This window comes from Misgurnus anguillicaudatus, chromosome 19, assembly GCF_027580225.2.
Source record: "Misgurnus anguillicaudatus chromosome 19, ASM2758022v2, whole genome shotgun sequence".
Lineage (NCBI taxonomy): Eukaryota > Metazoa > Chordata > Actinopteri > Cypriniformes > Cobitidae > Misgurnus > Misgurnus anguillicaudatus.
The window spans coordinates 30,855,441-30,878,349 of NC_073355.2; the positions used below are offsets into that span (position 1 = coordinate 30,855,441).

The 22,909-nt window shown below is 37.9% G+C and overlaps 2 protein-coding genes and 2 non-coding genes across 7 annotated transcripts in view; 2 read left to right on the plus strand and 2 right to left on the minus strand.

Moving 5' to 3' along the window:
• cacnb1 (calcium channel, voltage-dependent, beta 1 subunit) overlaps positions 1 to 9,897 on the plus strand; it is a 41,069-nt gene extending 31,172 nt beyond the window's left edge. For 3 of the 4 annotated variants that reach the window (XM_055194286.2, XM_055194287.2, XM_055194288.2), the window contains 2 exons: positions 6,329 to 6,514; positions 7,888 to 9,897. In XM_055194286.2, the coding sequence (XP_055050261.1) occupies positions 6,329 to 6,514; positions 7,888 to 8,355 (654 nt within the window). In that variant the 3' untranslated portion in view covers positions 8,356 to 9,897. Of the gene's footprint in view, positions 1 to 6,328 lie in introns of all 4 variants that reach the window. The other variant, XM_055194289.2, reaches the window with a different exon arrangement.
• Positions 9,898 to 13,681: 3,784 nt separating this feature from the next.
• arl5c (ADP-ribosylation factor-like 5C) lies at positions 13,682 to 17,957 on the plus strand. The gene is made up of 6 exons (XM_055194295.2): positions 13,682 to 14,068; positions 14,691 to 14,751; positions 15,004 to 15,151; positions 15,278 to 15,361; positions 15,497 to 15,648; positions 17,247 to 17,957. The coding sequence occupies exons 1-6, from the start codon at positions 14,023 to 14,025 to the stop codon at positions 17,293 to 17,295; spliced, it is 540 nt and encodes a 179-aa protein (XP_055050270.1). The 5' UTR covers positions 13,682 to 14,022; the 3' UTR covers positions 17,296 to 17,957.
• Positions 17,958 to 19,765: 1,808 nt separating this feature from the next.
• trnac-gca (transfer RNA cysteine (anticodon GCA)) lies at positions 19,766 to 19,837 on the minus strand. The gene has a single exon. It is a non-coding gene; the product is annotated as a tRNA-Cys (tRNA).
• Positions 19,838 to 22,015: 2,178 nt separating this feature from the next.
• On the minus strand, positions 22,016 to 22,087 carry trnac-gca (transfer RNA cysteine (anticodon GCA)). Its single transcript has one exon. It is a non-coding gene; the product is annotated as a tRNA-Cys (tRNA).
• Positions 22,088 to 22,909: the final 822 nt, after the last annotated feature.

Here is a 22,909-nt window from a genome sequence, read left to right on the forward strand (position 1 = left end):
AAATCCATTTTAGTGCTCGCCATTATATTTGTTGATGTGCTATACAACAACTGACAAAAACTTTTTCTCTAAAGTCTAGATTGTGTGTACCAAATCCAAGCCAATCAAACGAACGCTGTAGGAGGAGTTTTGAAAAAGTTGGTATGCTTTGTTATTGAAAATGGCAGACAGAAAACGTTTTGATATCATTTGACTCCAAATTTGGTGTGGGGACTATTTGGAATGTCCTCTTTGAGTGTGCCAAATTTCATAACTTTCCTACAAAAAAAGTTAAAATTCAAAATGGCCGACCCCCAAAATGGCCGACCGAAAACCTTTTGGTATCGTTTGACTTGGCATGCCTCAAGGAATCTAACAATAGCACTTTTATAATTTTAGACTCAAGTTTGCAGTAGTTATAAACAAAAATAGCCATTTTTCAAATCTCGTGAACACTAGGTGGCGCTGTGACGAAACTGGGCATGGACCCTCAGGTCGTGACTGCCATCAAAACTACCAAGTTTCGTATGAATACGCTTAACTTTGGTGAAGATACAGCCTCAAATCCGTTTTTCCGCGCTCTACATAAAATTCATTGACGCGTTATACGGTAACGGATTGGTGAATCAACACGAATTCCATAACTTTTTGCCATGAGTGTCTATAGATGCTACACACCCATTCTTTAAGCAAATTGGACAAAAGCTCTAGGACGGGTTCGAAAAAGTAGGTTTTACAAACAATTCAAAATATCGAAATAATTAGCATAACGGAAATGACGTCATATGGTGCAATCGAATCGGCATGAGCCAAGGAATCAGAAGAAACAAGAATTGCGTTTCTATGACGTACGGGTCAGCAGTTATAACCAAAAATGTAAGTGAAAATTTGGACTGTTGGTGGCGCTATTGGGTTTGACATAGACACTCCAAATTTGGTGTGGTGACTATTTGGAATGTCCTCTATGAGTGTGCCAAATTTCATAACTTTCCTACGTACGGTTCTATGGGCTGCCATAGACGCAATGGCGGAAGAAGAAGAATAATAGATAATAATAATAATAATAAGAAGAAGAAGAAAACTAAATATAGCTGCAAGCAGCAATGCCGGGGTCAAGCCGAAAAGGGCACAGAAGGATGTAAAATTGAGTTTGGATAAGCAGATTAAAGAACCTAGGTAAACCTAATGATAACGGATAAAAAACCAGCAATGTAACCAACAAAAATAATCTATGTTCTTGTCTACTGTGATCGTCCTTTTGTTATTGACAATCATGGAACATTAGAGCCCGGAAGGACATGTGAGTGGTTTTTGCAGTGCTAAAACGTAGGTCGCATCATGTTACAGCAAGTTAAATGAGTCAAAAGAGACCACCCCCGTGTCTCTACGATGTTCTGATGCAGAGATATAGCTCTTGCAAAAAACGGTTGATAAGGTATTCTCATTGCTTGCTAGGGATTGAATTGGCAACCACCAATGATTATACTCCAAGCCATGGAGGAATAATCAAGGAATAATCCATGAAGACTCATGGCTTTAGATGTGTTGTTGCAGTAATTTTAGGCAAAAATAGCCATTTTCTATCTCAAAACCACTAGGTGTCGCTATGACAAAACTGTGCATGCAACCTTAAGTCATGACTGTGTTACATCTAGCTAGTTTCATGACTATACACTTTAGTTTAGCTATAAAATTGTTGTATGACCATAGGGCTTGCTTGATATGAAAGATTTTGTTCAATTATAGGGCCACCTAGTGGTGCAGGCATACCATTTTTTTTGTGTGGCCTCAGACTGTGCTCATACATCAGCGTATCAAATCTGGTGAAAAAATCTCTTTTCGTTGCGAAGTTATAACCATTTATGTGTAAAAAATACAAAATTTAAAGGTCATTTTTCGTTTTTTGCAATTTTCTGCATTTTCTGATGGAAATTTTAATATAACGCCAATAGAACTTTTTGTTCAGAAGGTAAGGTTAGTTTCTTCCTATGGTGTTTTCGAATCGATCGGAAAAACGCTCGCGGAGATATTCACGCGTGTTTTTTAAGCGCTATTTTGCTGCGCAGGGTTAACCGTAAGGCGAATTCTGGCATGTTTGGTATCGTTGGACTCGGCAACTATTCAGAACTCCAAAGAAACAAGTCCCGTGAAAATACGTCAATCGGAGCCAAAGTTATAGGCGTGTAAAGCATAAGTCTGACCACTAGGTGGTGCTGTGACGAAACTCTGCAGGCACCCGTAGTTCCTGATTGGCATCACAAGTACCAAGTATAGTGTCAATAGGCTTAAGTTTGTCGAAGATACAGCCTCAAATCCGTTTTTTTGCGCTCTATGTAAAATTTGTTGACGCGGTTTACGGAAACGGATTGACGAATTGACATGAATTCCATAACTTTTTGCCGTGAGGGTCTGTAGATGCTACATACCGATTTTCTTGGAAATCGGGCAAAAGCTCTAGGACAAGTTCGCAAAAGTAGGTTTTACGAATAATTCAAAATGGCGGAAAAATTTTCATGACGGAAAATGACGTCATAGGGTCCAGTCGAATCGTCTTGAGCCAAGGAATCAGAGGAAACAAGAAGTTAATTTCTAGGACGTACGGGTCAGAAGTTATAAGCAAAAACGTAAGTGCAATTTTGGACTGTTGGTGGCGCTAGCGGGTTAGACATAGAGACTCCAAATTTGCTATGGGGACACATTGGACTGTCCTTTATCAGTGTGCCAAATTTCATAACTTTCCTACGTACGGTTCTATGGGCTGCCATAGACCGCAATGGCGGAGGAATAATAATAATTATTATTATAAAAAGAAAACTAACGGATACAATAGGGGTCTTCGCCCATTCTGGGCTTGACCCCTAACAATCCCAATAGGGGTCTCGCCCATTCTGGGCTTGACCCCTAAATATAGGTATAGATTTTAAATGTTTGTCTTTAAAAATATTTTTTTAGCAAAAAGCTGAAATAATTGGATTTTTGTTAAGGAATTTTGTTAGAGATAAGATGCAGAACAATTGTAAAAATATATAGTTTAAAATTTGTAAATAGCATTTTGGCTTCAGTTTTTCATAAATTGGGTAAGTAATGGATAATCGCAGTATTGCAGATTAACATGAAAATTCTTCAATGACACGTTTTTTTATGTAAATGTTTTCTCTTAATTGACAAGATAACTCATCAATGGTGCAGTAAAGAGTTAAGGGAAAACGCTTCCCTGCCAATGACAAGTTTTTACGGCAATCCATATTTCCACTATTGTCCACTAGATGGCGGTCTTACCCAACTTATAAAACACTAAAGCATCCATGTTTTCAAAAGCAGTAAATACTCTTGGCTCTAAATCTGATCTCCAATAAAAGTCCTTTACAAAAATGCAATTATTTCAGCTTTTTGTTCAAAATTTGGTGTTTTTAAAAAACCTACTCATGTTTGAGAACAAATGAAGATAGAATTAAACTGTTTTTGTTGTTGTTGAAAGCAGAGGGTCTGCTCTTTCATTTGATAAATTGTATGTTTATATATACTGTGCAAAAGTCTTATGCTGCGTTTACACCAGCCGCGGTAGCGGCGGCATGCCAAAAAATGATGGTTTACATGTTAGTCAATGCAAAGACGCGATTAGGCATCCTGTGAATTGAGGGTTTTCCGTGGGAAACACGTGAGTTAAAAAATCTGAACTTCGGCGGATTTCCGCGCTGCGTTAACTAGGGCTGCACGATTCAAGCTAAAATGTAAATCACGTTAAACCTTTAAAAGACTAAACGATCAACATTTTGAGGCATCAGAGAGAAACGCAGACATTTAACAATGTTCCCCTCGTGCTAAAATCTCTTCCTATTGGGGAACTTGTGGCAGTGACACAGAGACCGTTTCTCAATCTGAAGGCTGCAGGCTCTGGAGGTCGCATTTCTAAGCTGCGCATCATAATTTCAGAATATTAACAATTAACGTTATAAAGATGACTAATATTATTAGTTAAAGGAATAGTCTACTCATTTTCAATATTAAAATATGTTATTACCTTAACTAAGAATTGTTGATACATCCCTCTATCATCTGTGTCCGTGCACGTAAGGGCTGGAGCGCGCTGCGACGCTTCGATAGCATTTAGCTTAGCCCCATTCATTCAATTGTACCATTTAGAGATAAAGTTAGAAGTGACCAAACACATCAACGTTTTTCCTATTTAAGACGAGTAGTTATACGAGCAAGTTTGGTGGTACAAAATAAAACGTAGCGCTTTCCTAAGCGGATTTGGAGGAGGAACTGTATTTTGTGGCGTGGTGGCACTTTTGGGAGTGCTTCGACTCGCCTGAAAAGTCCCCTCCCCTTCTCCCTCTCATAATGTGAGAGGGAGGGTGTTACTGCGCCGAGTCCAAGTACTCCCAAAAGTGCTATTACGCCATAAAATGTAGTTCCTCTTTTGAATCCGCTTGGAAAAGCGCCACGTTTTATTTTGTACCACCAAACTTGCTCGTATAACTACTCGTCTTAAATAGGAAAAACGTTGATGTGTTTGGTCACTTCTAACCTTGACTCTGATTGGTGCCGTTGAATGAATGGGGCTAAGCTAAATGCTATCGAAGTGTTGCAGCGCGCTCCAGCGCTTACGTGCACGCACACAGATGATAGAGGGATGTATCAACAATTCTTAGTTAAGGTAATAACATATTTTAATATTGAAAATGAGTAGACTATTCCTTTAATAATAAATTGTTGAAGTATGTTTATGACTTGCGAATGTAATGCTCCGTTAACTCAAATGAACGATGACGTATACAGCCTGCATATGCGACCTCCGGAGGTTCCAGCCTTCCGATTTAGAAAGGTCCTGAGGTAAATAATTTCCTTGCCTTCTTTCGGAACCAATGTTGTTGCATCTTCACTTTCTCCGTTCGGCGTTCGCTACCAGGATTTTCCACAATGACGCTCGTTTATCCTCTCTTTTTTTGTGAAAATTGCCGCTCCAAATCCACCAAGTAAACGACTGTGTTTAGGTCTGCCGCCTTGTTATACGTCACGCGAGTGACAGCGAAACGCCGCAAATGAGATGAGAGAGAGGAAAGAAACGATCTGGTCTGATTGGTGAAAGAATAGGGTTTGGTTTTACCCTGTATACGAGTGTGTGTTAGCAAGTTTGACTGATATTCTTGGATTGTAATGTAAATACGTGAACACGTAAACGCAGAATCTGAATACAGGGAAATGCTGTATATGAAAGTGAATCGCCGTCATTTTAAATGAAGATCGCATATATGTATGAATCGAGATCGTGATTCTTTTTCGATTAATCGTTTAGCGTTAACCAATCAGGACCTTGCTGTAGTAGTGACGTGATTACAGGAAGCGAGCAGAGTCGCAGAAGCCCCTCCCATGACGCGAATTTCTGCGTGATTGTCTCGAATCACTAGAATTTTACACACAGCTTTCACGCGCGAATGAAGCGAGTAAACTCAAATGTTCAAGCATCCAACTACGCGCGAATAACATGTTCTTGCCGCCTCTACTGCGGCTGGTGTAAACGCAGCATTAGGCCACCATGCCACAAATAGATTTGTTGTTTTTACAATGTTACAGTGATCATATATAATTGTTTCTCACTCTCTTTAATAGAATACATCCAGAAAATACAAAAAATGTGTATATAGTATTAAAACTTTATAAAAATGTAAAGTGATGTGTCAAGTTTTTAGAGTAAACTCCCTTTTAACTTGAGCAATAGCAGGAAACTGCAGGATCTCTTAAACAATAAAAAATTAAATTCTAATTTTAAAGAAATTAGTCTTTTTACTTCATTCTGCTCAAAAACACTCAAGATGTGTTTAGTGCCAAGAGAGGTCACACTAAACACAGACGATGCCTAAATAAGACATTTAGTCCTGAAAATTTATTTTTAATTTTTTTGTACATATTTCTTGTATTTTCTGTTTGTATCTTAATAAAATAGATTGAAAAATAAATATGGATGGACATTAAAACTTTTAAAACAACAGGTCTGGTGGTGGTGGCCTAAGACTTTTGCACAGTACTGTGTTTAAAGAAGAAAATTTCTGGATTCATTAAACTTTGTGAAAATCATAAAAAATGCTGGCATTTTTTTTTTTAAACGCTGGCGGGGAAAGAATTAAATGCTTATTATGATAACGAAGAATGTTAAAATGTTACACTTAAGGAATGTTGCTATACAAATATCTATATATCTTACAAGGTTAGCATCCACCCAATCACAGTGAACTTTTTATATTTCTCTGAGAAGCATATTTTGCAGTAAATTTGCCTGTCGGACACAGTGTCAGATTAAAAAAATAGGCCCAGCAAATCTCCTTTTCTCTCTTTCTCTTTCTTTTAGGAGCTTTTTGACATAACATTAGATGAGAATCAGTTGGAGGATGCATGTGAGCACCTGGCTGAATATCTGGAGGCGTATTGGAAAGCTACTCACCCCCCTAGCAGCAACCCACCCAACCCTCTGCTCAACCGCACTATGGCCACAGCCGCCCTCGCAGCCTCGCCTGAACCCGTCTCTAACCTGCAGGTACAGGTGCTAACTTCCCTCCGTCGCAACATGGAGCTCCTCGATGGCTCCCCAGCAGGGGAAGAGGAACACGCCCTCTAAGGCGGGGCCAGAATTATTGGGAAGGGAAGGGTCCTGAACCAGTCTCCCATCTACAGGGGCAGCAAAATCACAGAAAACCAACAACGGCTGCTCAAGCGAGAAATGGCCGACTGTAATTTTATCGGTCTCTGCTCCTCTCCTTTGACACACTGATCGATATAGAAACACACACAAACATATGCGAAAGATATTTTATATTACAACCCCACATGCACACCACGATCAACATCATTTTGAGCTCACCCTGCATGCAACAGTTCACCAAAGACACACACGTATCACCCCCTTCCTGCATTTAATACACCTACTGGACTCTTGTTGTCTGGGAAACGTAGTTCAGATCGCTACCCTCTTCCAGGTTGCCATAGCACCAGCCCTGAAAACGCTCTCTTTTCTGATAACCTATTAACACCGAGCCGAAATCCTAACGGGGCTAATGTACGTGCATTGACGCCGATGATGTTTACACAAGTTAAATTAAAGTGTGCGTTCGCATGTCCGTGTGCATCAGTGAGAGACAGAATGTGAGAAAGTGTTTAGCGGGTGTGAGGGAGACAGGGGATGGATCAGTGCCTGCCAATGTGTGTGTGTGGTTTTCACGACTGTGCCTCTGTATTCGGAGCAAGAGGATACGAGAATCCATCTGCTGAGTCTCCACACTTAAATGGTTGCCTTGGAGACCAAAGCTGCAGATGCTCTTTTCATAAAAGTGGATTTATCACCTAAAACATATAAATACTAATCATTTTACTGGATGATCTAATATGAGATGATTTCATTTTTGTTAGCAAAATAACACTCACATTTACCACTGTATTTAATATGACCACCAGAGGGCGTGTGCTGCTGTTTTTTTATCAATGCTGTGAGCGTTTATGTGCCTTATGCTTTAAAATCAATTTGTCAGGTGCATTACAGTTTTGAAAAAATCTGACATATTTTTGTATTTTAAATTGATTAATAATATTTATCGCTTAAACTGAATAATGCATATCTAGGATGGTCAATAGATTTCACTGCTGGTTAAATATGAGGCGTTGCATAGCAAAAGTTATAGCCTTGTCCAACCAAAAAACATAATAATGCAATGAAATACGCATGTCTTTGTCTAATTAATGCATGTGTGAGGATTCTGTTTTAATGTATGCAAGTTACACACTAATTTCTTATATTATACTGAGTTACTAGTTACATTAACTTTTAAAGGAACTGTATTAACATGCTGCTTGCTCTGTTTTGTGTGTCTGCATGCACGTTGGCCTGGTGTGTTTTGGGGGCGTGGCTTGTTGTAGGGGCCATTCCTGGTGCATGGAGAACAGAAGAGGGAAGGGCCTGAACGTGGAAGTCTCCAAGACTATCAAAGCGATTTGGGTGGAAAGCAGCCACTGCGCTCGTCACGCAGTCAGTTGCAAACCGGGGGGCGGGGTCTGTCACGGCAAGACACGTTCGATTCGGAGACCCAAGGCAGCCGCGACTCCGCCTACACCGATGATATGGAGACCGATCCGTACGAGGAACCAGACCCATGCCGTTACCGACTAAATCCTGCCCACCATGCTCCTCGCCAGGCCTCTTGGGAAGACGAAGGGGCGGAACCCGATCAGGAGAACCTCAACGTGGTCCCACCGCCGTCCAGTCAGCAACAGCGTGGACGGGGCAAGCTGAGAGAGCGTTACTGTCAGGATGCAGAAGGGGGCGGAGCTACAACGGGCCGTAACCATAACCAGGAGGAGTGGAGCAGAGATGTGTATATCCGCTAGACCAGGTTTACCTGAAACAGAGGAGAATATCATAAATAGAGGGGCGAGGGGTGGGTGAGGAGTTGACACTATGTAGAAATTATTTGGATCTGTTTACAACCCAGAGAAACACACGATCTTTGACAAACGCTGTACAGCAAACACTCACAACATTCGCATTACTCAAAAAAAAAAGCTTTCAGCCATTACAAATTTAGTTTAATCCTGTTTTTTGAGGAGGATTAGTAGGAATGCCTCAGTTTTAAATTCGTCTTTATTACTTTTTTTGTATAGAAATGCATGACTCCTAATCATTATGAGGTTAGTAACCGTTCTTGCTGAGCATTAAACATGATTCAGAATGTATAACCAAAATATTGCATTTGTATGTGTGGGTGAGTGAATGTATGGTTGGGTGTGTGTGCGTCCTCTGTAGTCTTAAACAGGGTTTTTCTGATACACAAAGGTCTTGGGGTGTCCCAACATTTGTTTCCCAGACCACTGCAGAGCGTGCCAATGTTATTTTCTTTTATTTATTTTATTTATTAAGACTCAAAAGGCCTGTCCTGTTTAAAGCCTCAGTTTCTTCAGAGCTCCACCGCTGCTGTTTATTCTTCCAACCTAGGAGGGGCGCTGTGGTGCTCAATCACATACTATAGTTTAATAGGGCTAACAATGTGTACCATTAATCCAGATCTGCTGCCATTTATAAAAGGCTAATATGCAAAATTAGATACCTCTCCGAGAGACAACTATATTAAAGCTAAATATCTGTCCAAACATTTGAGACCACTGCTAAAGTCTAACACAGGTTACTGTGAAATTGGAAAAGGTTATAGTTTTGTGTTGATTGTATACAGTTCTGTCATCTGTGCCTGTTGAAGGGCTTTCAGCATTTGCCGCTTAAGTACCACTGCCATTAGAAACATGTTCTGCCTTATGTGCGCGTCAGTCACACAAGTCAACCAATTACAAGTGCCAGAATTTTTCATCAGGCCACGCCCACTATAACCGTAGTGGGTTGTCTTAACTCAGTGCAAAGCATTATTGTGCGTGATAGGTAGTCTACATTGTTACTTTTAAATAAACCTGCAATGTTTATTGCATGCCAGTTTAAGGATTCACTTTACAGCGTGATTGCCAAATATACACTGGATGTACACACTTACATATGCATACACTTTAATCCACACACACACACAGTCAATATCAAACTGCCAAACTCATGCTTTGCTACTGCTTTATGTGTTGTTATCTCTGTGGCCAATTTATAAGCCAGGATTGTGTGTGTGTGTGTGTGTGCGTGCGTGCGAGCGAGCGAGAAAAGAGCGAGAAAGAATGACTTTGAGCCTCTTTTTACTCTCAGCTATGTTTTAAAATGATAAAATTCGCAAAATATACAAGTAGATAGCTTACTAAATAACGTTATTGTTGCATTATCGCAATTGTTTCAAAATATAAGGAAAAATGTATTCTTTGGTGCCTGATTGTAGCTCCACTTTACATTTTTTTGTTTTTAATCTGTGGATAAATTCATATTTTAATTAAAAATTTTGATCTGGATCAACTGTTTCCTGTGCTGTTCCTATTTTACATGTATGCACTTGGCAGACGCTTTTGTCTAAAGCGACCTGCATTACAAGATATCAGGTGACTTCTTTTTTCGAGGGTGCACGATGCGAAGTGCGTCATAACATGTATGTAACCCGTCATGTGTGGTTCGTAATTTCAAAATATGTGTTCGGCGGGTCGAGTGAACCTATGTGCATCACGTGTCTTGTCAAAATAAGTGACTGCTGCAGATGTGTCTAAAGGGTTTATGATAAAAAAGACGCCAGATTACGCATTACGTGTTTGCCAGATTACGCATAGTCTCATGCGTAATCAGAGTTTACTCTTAACCCTAATAAGTCCCTTGGGGTCAATCTTACCCCCAAGCCACTTTTATTTAGTTAAAAACCATGGTTCCCTTCAGCTCAGTGAAATAAGATTTTGTGACTTTTCCAGATTATCTGTCAAGATTCATATAAAAAAACTGGGCTTGATTCGGTAAAGAGGTGTAAAAAAAATCATCAAAAGAGGCCCTTTGGGGGTAAAAATGACCCCACTTGAAATTAATGGGAAATGCAAAACAATCTTTTTTTTTTCTTGTTATTCATTAAATAAAATCAATGCATCCAGAATAAATCTGAAAATTTTGACACAGAAAGGTAGGCCTGGTACTAGAGCACAAATGTTACATAGAAAATACATGCTCAATAGCACACAAACAGACACACACACAAACACACAAAGGTATGATTGCCACAGAGAGCATTTTGATAGAATTTGGCAAAAAACAGCCACAGATGCACAACAAAGATGTAAAATGCTCACACAGGTGTGTGCGTGGCCACACACACGCACAAACACAGACTCACGTGCGCACAAAGACACAGTAAAACTTACACACACATAAAGCAACACACAAAAAGACAAAGTCACAAGCACGTGCACACAAACAAACACAGACAGGCACACACACACTTACATTTAGTCAAATTTCTGTGGCATTTTGTAAAAACAGACATTTCAAAATGCATCAAAAACTACAAAAAATTCTACTATTTGAAATCATTTGAATTTTTCTTGACCTTTCTAATGTTTATAAAAACATAAATTCACAAAATGTTTCACTAAAGTATTGATGTTGGGCAGTTGGCCACATCCAGTAAAATGAATGGGTCATATGGGAGATCTGCTGTTTTTTTTCTTTCTTAACACCAAATGGCCGAATTCAACACATAACATCTAGATCAATGTCTAAAAACAATATAAATCAAATTTAGATAATTTATGTGAATTTTTCATACAAATTTAATATTTTACAGGCAAGCTAATGGTGTAGTTGAGAAATTTAGTGGTAAACAGGTACAAAAGTACTTCATATCTCCCAAAACACAGCATTATTGTATAGATGGAAAGTATACAAAAAAAAAGATATATTATTTGTATCATTAAAAATGTATATATTTTTTGTAATCACCCTTTTAATTTCTGGTGTCATTTTACCCCCAGGGAACTCTAACATATACAGGGAAATAGGGGCTTATGAGGGTTAAGGGAGTGTCTTGCGTGTAGTTTGTGAACGTGAGCGTCTCTTTTGTCATGGATGGTTTTGACGCGTGTGCAGCGGGCACTTATTTTGAATGCACATATGATTACTCGATGCGCAGAACACATATTTTGAAAACACAGACAACACACATGACACTACTTATTTTGAATTTGCGCCCCTCAGAAGAGCAGTCACGAGTCACCACTGCAAGATACGTTTTTTATCAGTATGTGTGTGTTTACTCGGTTCAACCCATATCCTTTTGCACTGCTAACGCAATGCTCAACCATTGAGCTATACACAGTTGTAGGATTCATAATGTAGACAGAGAGAGAGAGAGAGAGAGAGAGACAGATTAACAAATGACTTGTGGGAAACATGAGAAGAAGGGATGATGGAGTGATAAATAGAGGGTGAAGGGTGTGAAGTGATGGGGGAAGACAGGGTGAGAAAGATATTTGGTGGTGGGGGGTCAGGCAGAAAACAAAAAGGAAGGGACAATGAAACAATGCAGGAAACAGACAACAGGGTGTGAGACAGAAATGAAAAGATGTTTATCACCTCTTATTTATGGGGGTAATCCTGGTTTACAGTCAAAATCCCAAGAAGAGTTTGCAGTTGTAAAATGTGCTTAATGTGTAAATTACAGTATTTGGAAACAAACTGTGATAAACTAATCAGAGCAAATCTGATGTGTTGATTTATATATTGTTGGTTTACTTTACACAAAATATCATAATTGCATATATATCAAAGAAAAAAATGCCTTTCTTGTTTTGTATTGAATAACAGACATAAAAATGGAACAAGCAACAGTTTTTTCATCACAGGTGGTGCATGCTACATGAATAACGGCAACAAAAGCAGCCTTCACAGATGTGTAAATAACATTTAACCACACTCATGCAATGTTCATTTCCACCATGCACCCTGCACATTTCTGTGCTTCCGGTGGCAGCTGACATTTGAGTCATTCTTGCTACTTTACAAGTAACAAAACTGCTAACACTGTCAAATTTGATGTTTAAAAATCGTCCTACGTGAAACGTGATTCAGCCTAGTGAAGTAGCATAACATAGAGCGTCACAACAGGAAACTCATCATGGTCTGATCATATCAGTCAAAGGGAACAAAAACCTTAACACAATACCAAACATTCCAAGTATTCAAATGCTGGGTTTCCACAAGTGGTAGTGATGTGGTAACAATTATTAATATCTGACTGTGCTTTTTTGGGGAAAAAAACACATATGTCATTCTGAAGTCCAGGTTAAAGTCTTATAAGCTAGATGTGATTGGAACATCTTTGATTTCAATCTTTGACCTTACTCGGTCAATATTAAATGTAGGATTGTATGTAAAAAAAAAACAGTAAATCACAAACTGGGTCACATTTGTACCCTTATCAGTGGTTCTCAAATTTTTTCGGCATGCGGCCCCCCCTTGTGTACAGTGACCCCCACTTGTGCCCTTCGTGGCCCCCCCCCAAAGAAAATGTATGGCATAAAACATTGTAAAATATAAAATTTGAATGAACCAAAACTTTTTAAAATATACAATGTAGTGCTGTTAGTTACTAACCTTATTTTTCTGAGGTTTCATTACACAGAATTCAAGATAACTTAATGTATTTTATAAAATGTCATAAAACTGGGGCCCCCCCTGACACCATCTCAGGACCCCCAGTTTGAGAACCACTTCTATAGATATTGATCTGTTGTTGTTACAGAGTTCATAGAGGTTCATAAAGAGCTTGGGAGGTCGGTTACAGAGATACCATAGAATAAGTAATGTTTAACAAAAATGCAATTATTAATAATAATAATAATTTTAAAAATACTATAGACTAAGGTTATTAATGTAGAAAATCAATGTCTTCATTGTGTGTTAAATTAAGATTTATAGTTAAACGTTTGTTTTCAATGTAATAGAAACGTTATTATGGTATAAAGGGCGTGATCGTTAGTTGTTGCTGGAAACTTAAGAAAACTTCAGGGAATCCCATGGGTTCCCTTTTACTTTCTCATTACATTTAATTTACCTTTCGTGTTACATCCTCATAAAACTCCCCTGTTATGTGAAAATAAAACCACACCGAGAACAGACACACCAAACCAAGCCCCGCCCCGTTCCAAATAGGGACAAAAGAAACGGTACAAAATTTGCGTCATCATCATAGGCGTCCAATAAGGGCGGTCGTTTCGACTGCTCCTGTCGCTCGTGACGTGTCCTCTGCGTCATTACTCGTCGTTTAAATATACAGACGCCCACAAAAAACACGACGAGATTCCGTAGTCAGGCAGGCCCTGGGTTTATATTATACAGCAAACGGGGGATCTGTATATACTGGTCGATTACTTAACGGCGAATAGAGTAACATTTACACAAGCTTTAATACACTTACAATAAGGAGTGACAAGAAATCGGACACCGATCATTTGATATATCGCCGATCTAACGTTATTGTTTTAACGGTAACGTTGAAGTTTCGGTCAAAGGATACACAATCAAGATTCCCAAGGAGGCTAAGTTCAAAAGAAAAATCGCTCTTATTGGCCTTTAAAATCCTTTCAAATCGACTGTCTTCAGAAATGGGGTTGCTGTTCGCCAAACTGATGACTGTGTTCGGGGATAGAGGTAAGAGGATACATTTTTGTTACACTTTATCCACTTGAATAGATACAAAGAAGATTTCGGTTCATTATTGTATATTTTATTATACAAAGTATGTCGAGTCATTTCAAGTCAATCAAATTAAACGATAAGTTAAAGTGACTTTGTTATAGCTATAGCGGGTTTTTCTTGTTGTAGTGAAAAGTTCAGATTAGTTAAAAGATCATACAAAACAGCAGGCAACATTATGTCACAAACATTGAGAAACGTCAGGACACGCTGTACACTTTAACTTACACCGTGTCCCTTAAATTGATTTAGAAATACTATAACTGTTACAGATTGAAAACATTGTGACTTTTTCTCTAATGTTTATGCAAGTCTAAATGTTCTGTACTGTCAGCACACCTCAGATAAGTTTTAGTACATTCAGCCTGTTAAGTTCAAAGATCAAATGATTTCTACGTTTATCTATTGTTATTCTACACTTGTGTGCCCAATTTCTCTGAACTGTTTTGAACTTAAACTGTATGACTCTGGTGAGGGCTTTAAAGTTGATGTTATCAGCTGGCCGGGTCATGAACACCAAACATGAGATTAAAACATGTTTTGTTTTCACTGACATTCACCTTTCTCTTATTTTTAGAACACAAAGTCATTATTGTCGGTTTGGACAACGCTGGCAAGACAACCATTCTCTACCAGTTGTAAGTGTTTTTATTTTCTTTATCCAGTTCTGATCACAGTAAAAACGAAATGAAATGGTTTCATACTTAAATTATTAGGTTGATATTTGATTCAATTTAGCTTTTTCTGAATATTTAGGTTTTACGTTTTCCTAAAATAGAAATATTTGTCTGTCAGTTGTGCTTTATTAACCCAGTACATGCCGCTTTTGGTTGATTTGTGAATTTGTTGGACCTTTGTAATTTATGCTTTCTCGTTCTGCTTCTTTCTAGTTTAACTAAAGAAGCGGTACAAACTACTCCCACAATTGGCAGCAACGTAGAGGAGATTGCTGTAAAGAAGACACGCTTTCTCGTCTGGGACATTGGTGGCCAGGACAGTCTCAGGGCTACCTGGAACTCGTATTACTGTAACACAGAGGTGTGTATCTACAACATGCATACTTTGCTGATATGAATTGCTGTGTAGGTACAAAATGATGTGTAAGGACATTTGGTCAAGGACATTTCGGTATCTAACTTGAACTTATCTCGCTTTATGTAACAGATCGTCATTATGGTGGTTGACAGCACTGATCGAGAGCGTTTGACACTGAATAAAGAGGAACTGCATCGCATGCTTGCACATGAGGTCGGTTTGCATTCAGCTGCTTAGATCTAAATATTTCATGATAGGAATCTTGTGTCTTTGGTATGCTTGTGATCTGATTGCATAACTTCACGTCATTTCTGTTTCATTCATTCTCTTGCTTTATCATCCACACAGGATCTTCAGGACGCATCTGTGCTGGTTTTGGCGAATAAGCAAGACATGAAAAACAGCATGTCGGCCGCCGAGATTTCTCAATGTTTAACGCTCAGCTCGCTTAACGCCCGCTCCTGGCATGTCCAGGCCTGCTGTGCTCTTACTGGAGAGGGGTATGTTTGTTTCAATAGCTATTTGGATGTATATCCATGTATATATGGGTCATTCTACAGAAAAGGTGGAATTCGGGTGATGGAAATTTGCTTAAATGAACTTCTTCTTTTAACATACCCAAAACTTCTTTAATAGCATTAATTAACTTGTCAAATCTATGAATCCGCAAAACGGGGAGCTTAATCTATTTTTAACTTTTTAATACATTTTAATAAAGAATCCATGAGTCATTTATTTGTCATTGGTGTTACCTGTGATTTAAACAACATTAATGTTGATACTAAATATTTTTTCTCATTACAGCTTGTGTATTTAGTTAAAGGTTGAGTAGAGGAATGATAACAGCAAGAAAAATAATTGATTATTAATATTTGTTTAATTAAATTCTTCATCTTTACCCAGTATTGGATGAAATTATTTGATTCTCAGTTTGACTTTTTTCTTTAAAACCAACAAAAACAAAAATATTCAACCAAAAAGGCTTTGATGCAAAGACTGAATTATCAACAATGACTTACATCCCATATCAACAACAAAATATTACTACAAAGTACAAGAAAATGCGTTCATAACACCAAAACTTGGTTTAACATCAATGACACAATGTAACACCAATGACAAAATTAGAATATAATAATAGATAATGAATATGATAAAAATTACAAACTTTCATAAAATTTTTCATCTTGTTTTTTTTTATGCTTTTATGTTGGTCAGTTAAAGGAATAGTGCTTAGAAAGTACTCATTAGAGAAGTAACACTAATGACGGTAACACCAATGATGGTAACACCACTGACAATTTACAGAACAAAATGAATATTTTAACAAAATAGGTGCCGTTAGCCATGTGCTATTTCATCAGAGATGTAACAATCACATACTAATTCAGTATAATGTATTTTTATGTAAAGATCTTAACATTCCCAGCTATAAAAAAAGAGTAACACTAATGACATCCAAAAAATCTTATCTCAAAATTCTTAGATATATCATGATATTTTAGACAAATAAGGTAAGACATCTAAAAAACCTTTTGCCTTCCTCCACTGCACTTCTTTTACTGACCTCTTGACCCATGAATAACTTCAAAGAGCTGATGCATTGTTTCAAAATAAAAGTGCTTTGGGTAGGGTAACACCAATGACATAAATTTGGGGGACAAATATTTATTTGATATTATTCATATTAATAGTGTATTTTTTACCAGTTCAGTGTTGTAGTAAATTCATACAGGGTTAAAGGTAAATGTAAATTAGATTTGTTTTATAAAAAACATAGTTTTAAATAATAAGTTCACAGTTCAACTTCCATGTATGATCAAAGGGACAGGGCAATTTTCAGGACCAGACATTTAAAAAAAAGGAAAAAAAAAGAAAATTAAATAAATAAACTCTCTCATCATTTTAAGGAGAGTCTATATTTATTAAATATTTATCATTATGGGATTATTGGGTCAAATTAAATGATTAAGTCGTCTGCAAAAGCAAGGGACAAGCATTTCCACCTTTTTTGTAGAATGACCCATATGCAGGTGTTTTGAGTACTTCATGTTTTTAAACTTTTAACCATAACCACATATTCTCTTTTACTCTGCAGTTTACCGGCGAGTCTAGATTGGATGCGCTCTCGTGTTGTGGCAAACTAAACCAGCATCTGTGCTTCGAAAACCACTTAAACCGGTGAAAGAGAGAGATGAGGCTCACTTAAACTTTTACCCAACTCTCAGTGCCTCCATCTGGGCAGCACGCTGCTCGGAGTAAATACTTAACCCTGGAGGACATGTATTATTCATCTTCACCTTGGTTCTGATCCAGGATAAAGCTTGAACGCCGTGTGTGAGCGAGAATGTTTGTCCGTGTGCGTGTCCATGACTCCGTTCTAGAGGTCCAGATTTTAACATGACATGTTTACATTACAAGACTTGTGAAATGAACTTAAATGATCTGGTCTGATCATGACGCCCGTGTGTTGCTGCCATTGTATTAAGCATTCACTTCTGGCATTGTAAAGCAAATGGCTTTACAAGACAGCTCCGCTTTACAAGCGGAGTAGTTGTCTACAGACATTGATGTGAGGAGGCCGACGGTTCACAGGCCTGTATTGATTCGTGCTGAGCCACTAAGCTATTGACCAAGCATTACTTGAAGTATTTAAAGGGATTTGGTATGTGTATGTTGTACAGTTATTTGCATGCTGAAAGGAACAAAGTGTTTATGTATTTTATTTTTGAAAGTGGACTGGATAAAGTATGTTTTCTTAGAGAATTTTGTACAAAACTGTTTTGTACAAATTAAAATCTCTGCTAAAAAACAGTCTTGTGTTTTTACAACAAAAAACAGAACACTTTACACCCATTTTACACCATTATCATATCACACAGTAGTTGAGTTCACTGGCCATTCAGGTGATAAACTTTCTCCTCCCCATATAGACTCTTATGCTAATACACATGCTTTTACAGACCAACTACCTAGACATCTATTTGGTGTGCTTGCATTGTGGCTTTTGTTTTGCTAATGGCCACAGTGTATATCAATGGGTACTGTCTCTGGTGTTCCAGTTTTTAAATCTGTAGCACACCTACATTTAAAAAAAATCTATTTTTATTGAGTTTATTAAAGGATTAGTCCATTTTCTTATAAAAAAATCCAGATAATTTACTCACCACCATGTCATCCAAAATGTTGATGTCTTTCGTTGTTCAGTCGAGAAGAAATTATGTTTTGAGGAAAGCATTCCAGGATTTTTCTCATTTAAATGGGCTTTGATGGACCCCAACACTGTTTTAATGCAGTTTAATATTGCAGTTTCAAAGGACTCTAAACGATCTCAAACGGGGCTTAAGGGTCTTATCTAGCGAAAACGTCGTTTTTGGCAAGAAAAATAAAGAATGTGCACTTTGAACCCACAAATTCTTTTCTTCCTCCGGCTGTGTGACCTCACGTAATTGCGTAATGCAGTGGAAAGGTCACGTGTTACATATATGAAACGCACATTTGCGGACCATTTTAAACAATAAACTGACACAAAGACATCAATTATTATCATTTGACATACAACAACATCGGAACGGTCCGCTTTCTCCACACTTGTAAACACTGGGGCGTAGTTTCAATACGTCATCTGTGACCTCTTGACGTGATGACGTATTACGTGAGGTCGCGCTGGCGCCTCACAGAACCAGAGGAAGATGAGAAGTTGTGGTTTAAAAGTGCATATTTTTTATTTTTCTTGCAAAAAAAGACAATCGTTTCGCTAGATGGGACCCTTGTGCCTCGTTTGAGATCGTTTTAGAGTCCTTTAAAACTGTTAAGTGTTGGGGTCCATTAAAATGAGAAAAAATCCTGGAATGTTTTCCTCAAAAAACACGGTTTCTTCTCGACTGAACAAAGAAAGACATCAACACCCTGGATGACATGGTGGTGAGTAAATTATCCAGATTTTTTAAAGAAAATGGACTAATCCTTTAAGACATGCATGTTGAACAGCACATAGAAGAGTTCACGTGCGCCCCCTGGAGGATGTATTTGGAAAACCCCTTGTGCATTTGCCATTAAATAATTTCCAATTACGTTCAATGTGCATATGGGCAGAATGCCCTAAAACAAAAATATTAAAACACTGTAAGGGAGAAAAAACTGTTTGTTTTTATTAGAGATTAACTTAACAGCAAAATGAACTCAGCTGTTTCTAAAGGGAGTTCACCTGGTTGATCTCATATGACTATGTATATATAATTAAAACACAAACTGTCACCACACAATCTTATTACATTTGATGACAGTTGGATCTACATACCATCTTAATTCAGAATCGAACAATAAATTATCCATTAGTTATTACATTCACAATGCTTTTGTAACTGAGATAACTAGGTTCTGGCTTTTGGGCTAATAGTAGAAAAGATTTATGGCTATATCAAATGCATTTTAATTTGTATTTATTTGATTTTAGATAAACTTACTAAATATACTGCTTTTACATTTGTGTGAAAGAGGAGAAGAAATTCACGGAAGGCTACTGGTTCATGGCCGGTGTTGATTTAAGGCTTTGTTTTTGGTTTTCAGGCCATTATTAAAGGTTTCATTAGCTCTTTAGATGTTGTGAACAAAATCAGGGGGCACCCGGATTTGAACCGGGGACCTCTTGATCTGCAGTCAAATGCTCTACCACTGAGCTATACCCCCTCACGAAATCATACTGTACAGGTGTGTTTTTCACACACAGGGTTAGTGAGCCAGTGTGTGCGTAATGGGTGTGTATGTAGGTGTGACTGTTGGTTTATTTCAAATTAAGGAGTTTGAGATCCCAGGCAAAGGAGATGTGATTAATACTCCTCATATTTTAGCCTGTTATTGTATTTTAGTTTATTTCTTTAGTATTTAGTTTATGTGCTACTTGACTACTGGGCCTATTAAAGTGGGAACATCAGTATTCAAAATGGCTGAGGGACAGATACAATAATACCTATCTTTGTATAGAATAGTTTTTTTAATGACCCACAAAGGCACTGTTTACTGTTAAAAATTGTATATAGCCTATATTTCTTTAAAGAAGACACAAATCAAACAAAGTAATAAAAGTTCTCACTTAATGCAGGGCTAGGGACGCCACATATATGCGTCTTAAAGTTCTTGAAGAACATTGTTGTTGTTGTTGTTGTCTGTCATGTGTATTCAAAATGCTCTCAATAACCTGTCAAAAAATACACACCTTTTCAGCTTACATGATATAGTTTCATTAAAACATTTCCTTGAGTGTTGAGATGTTCAAAAGTTACACATCAGACTAAGCATGAGGAACTGTGTTTACACTGAACTTTAACATTCCTCATGAGCAATACATTCAGCTGAATATTTTCAAAAGTCCTTCCTCAGTACACCAACAACATTTTTGTAAACTAAACTGCACTGTTCAGGAATCTATTGAATCAATATAAAACCGTTTATGTCATGTTGTGAAGTGCATCATCTCAGTACTTTACTCCAACCCTTCATGATACAAATTGATTTAAAGGGTGATTTATTTGTAAGAAAGTTACTAAGTGGCAGCTATTTAATAATGTCATTTGATACTTTTGATATTAAAGGTCTTGTTAACATTAACTTCTGTATTAGTCTACTGCTTCACATTTCAAGGTGAAATGTGGTATATAAACATGTTATAAAATCATTATGAAAGATTTTAGGTTATTTTTTTCATGTGTTATCTCTAAACTTGTTTGTTAAACCTGTTAATAAACGGTCTTTTAGGTGGTTTCCCGGACAGGGAAACATGATTTATAAATAAACATTACTGGTGTGCATCTTGGGACACAGCACCTGCACTGATATATTTTAAGATATGCCAAAGCAAGTTGTTTTTGATCAACACAACACTAACATTTAAGTTAGTCTGGGACTAGGCTTAAAGGAAAACACCAAATTTTTTCAATATTTTACTATGTTCTTACCTCAACTTAAATGAATTAATACATCTTGGGACACAGCACCTGCACTGATATATTTTAAGATATGCCAAAGCAGGTTGTTTTTGATCAACACAACACTAACATTTAAGTTAGTCTAGGACTAGGCTTAAAGGAAAACACCACATTTCTTCAATATTTTGATATGTTCTTACCTCAACTTAGATGAATTAGTACATGCCAATCTTTTTTCGGTGTGTGCACTTCATCTTTGCGCAGCGCGTTGTGGGTGTGTTGGCATTTAGCCTAGCCCCATTAGGTCCAAACGAGGATGAATTTGGAGGCCACCAAACAATTTCATGTTTCCCTATTTAAAGACTGTTACATGAGTAGTTGCACAAGTAGGTATGGTTGCACAAAATAAAACGTGGCGATTTTTCAAGATAATAAAAAATGAGAACTATATTTTATGGCGGAAGAGCACTTAGTTTGCAGCATTTTGACCTCGGCGCGCAGTAACATCATCACTCCTGACTACTCCCCATTTCGCTCCGTAAATATTACTGCACCCAAGGTGCTGCAAACTAAGTGCTCTTCTGTCATACAATATAGTTCTCACTTTTTATCTGCTTAAAAAATCACTGTTTTATTTTGTGCCACAATACTTACTTGTTTAACTGCTCATTTAACAGTCTTTAAATAAGGAAAACATGGAAGTGTGGTGGCTTATAAATTCATCCCTGCCTGGATCCCAAGGAATGAATGGGGCTAGGCCAAATGCCAACACAGTCAAGACGCGCTGTACAAAGATTAAGTGCATGCATTGAAAAAAGATAGATATTTATTAATACGTCTAAGTTACAGTAAGAACATAGTAAAATGTTGAAAAAAGGTGATGTTATCCTTTAAGCCCTGTCCGTGAAACAGCCACTTTGACATCTAAAGTGATCTGAAATAAAGGGGGCACCCGGATTTGAACCGGGGACCTCTTGATCTGCAGTCAAATGCTCTACCACTGAGCTATACCCCCTCATGTTATCATACTGTACAGGTGTGTTTTTCACACACAGGGTTAGTGAGCCAGTGTGTGTGTAATGGGTGTGTATGTAGGTGTGATGTTTATTTGAAGGCTGATGGTTTATTTGAAATATTGTCTTGCTTTTCAAATTAAGGAGTTTGAGATCCCAGACAAAGTAGATGAGAATAAAACTCCTCAACTCTCCCCCTGAATGCAGGACTAGGGATGCCACAGATATGAGTCTTAAAAATCTTAAAGAACACTGTTGTTGTCTGTTGCTTACATGTGTATTCAACATGCTTCCAATACCTGTCAAAAAATACATACTTTTTCAGCTTATACAGTCGTATGCAAAAGTTTGGGCAGAAGTGGCAGGCCATGTAAAATATTGGAGAGGCAAAGGAGAAGGATGGTGGGAACAGTCAAAAACAGCCCACAGAGCACCTCCAAAGACCTACAACATCAACTTGCTGCAGATAGTGTCAAATGCAGATTTGGACTACCAGCTTCATTTTGGAATAAGGTGCTGTGGACTGATGAAACAAAGATTGCGTTATTTGGTCATAACAAGTGGCGTTACGCTTGTGGCAGAAGAACACCGCTTTCCAAGAAAAACACCCACAGGAAAATTTAGTGTAGGTTCCATCATACTGTGGGTCTGTGTGTGGCCAGTACCAGTACTGGCCATCTGGTTAAAGATAAGGGTCGCATGGATTCCACTCAATATCAGCAGATTCTTGAGAATAATGTTGAGGAATCAGTCACAAAGTTAAATTACGCCAGCGCTAGATATTTTAACAAGACTATGACCCAAAACACTGCTCAAAACCTACT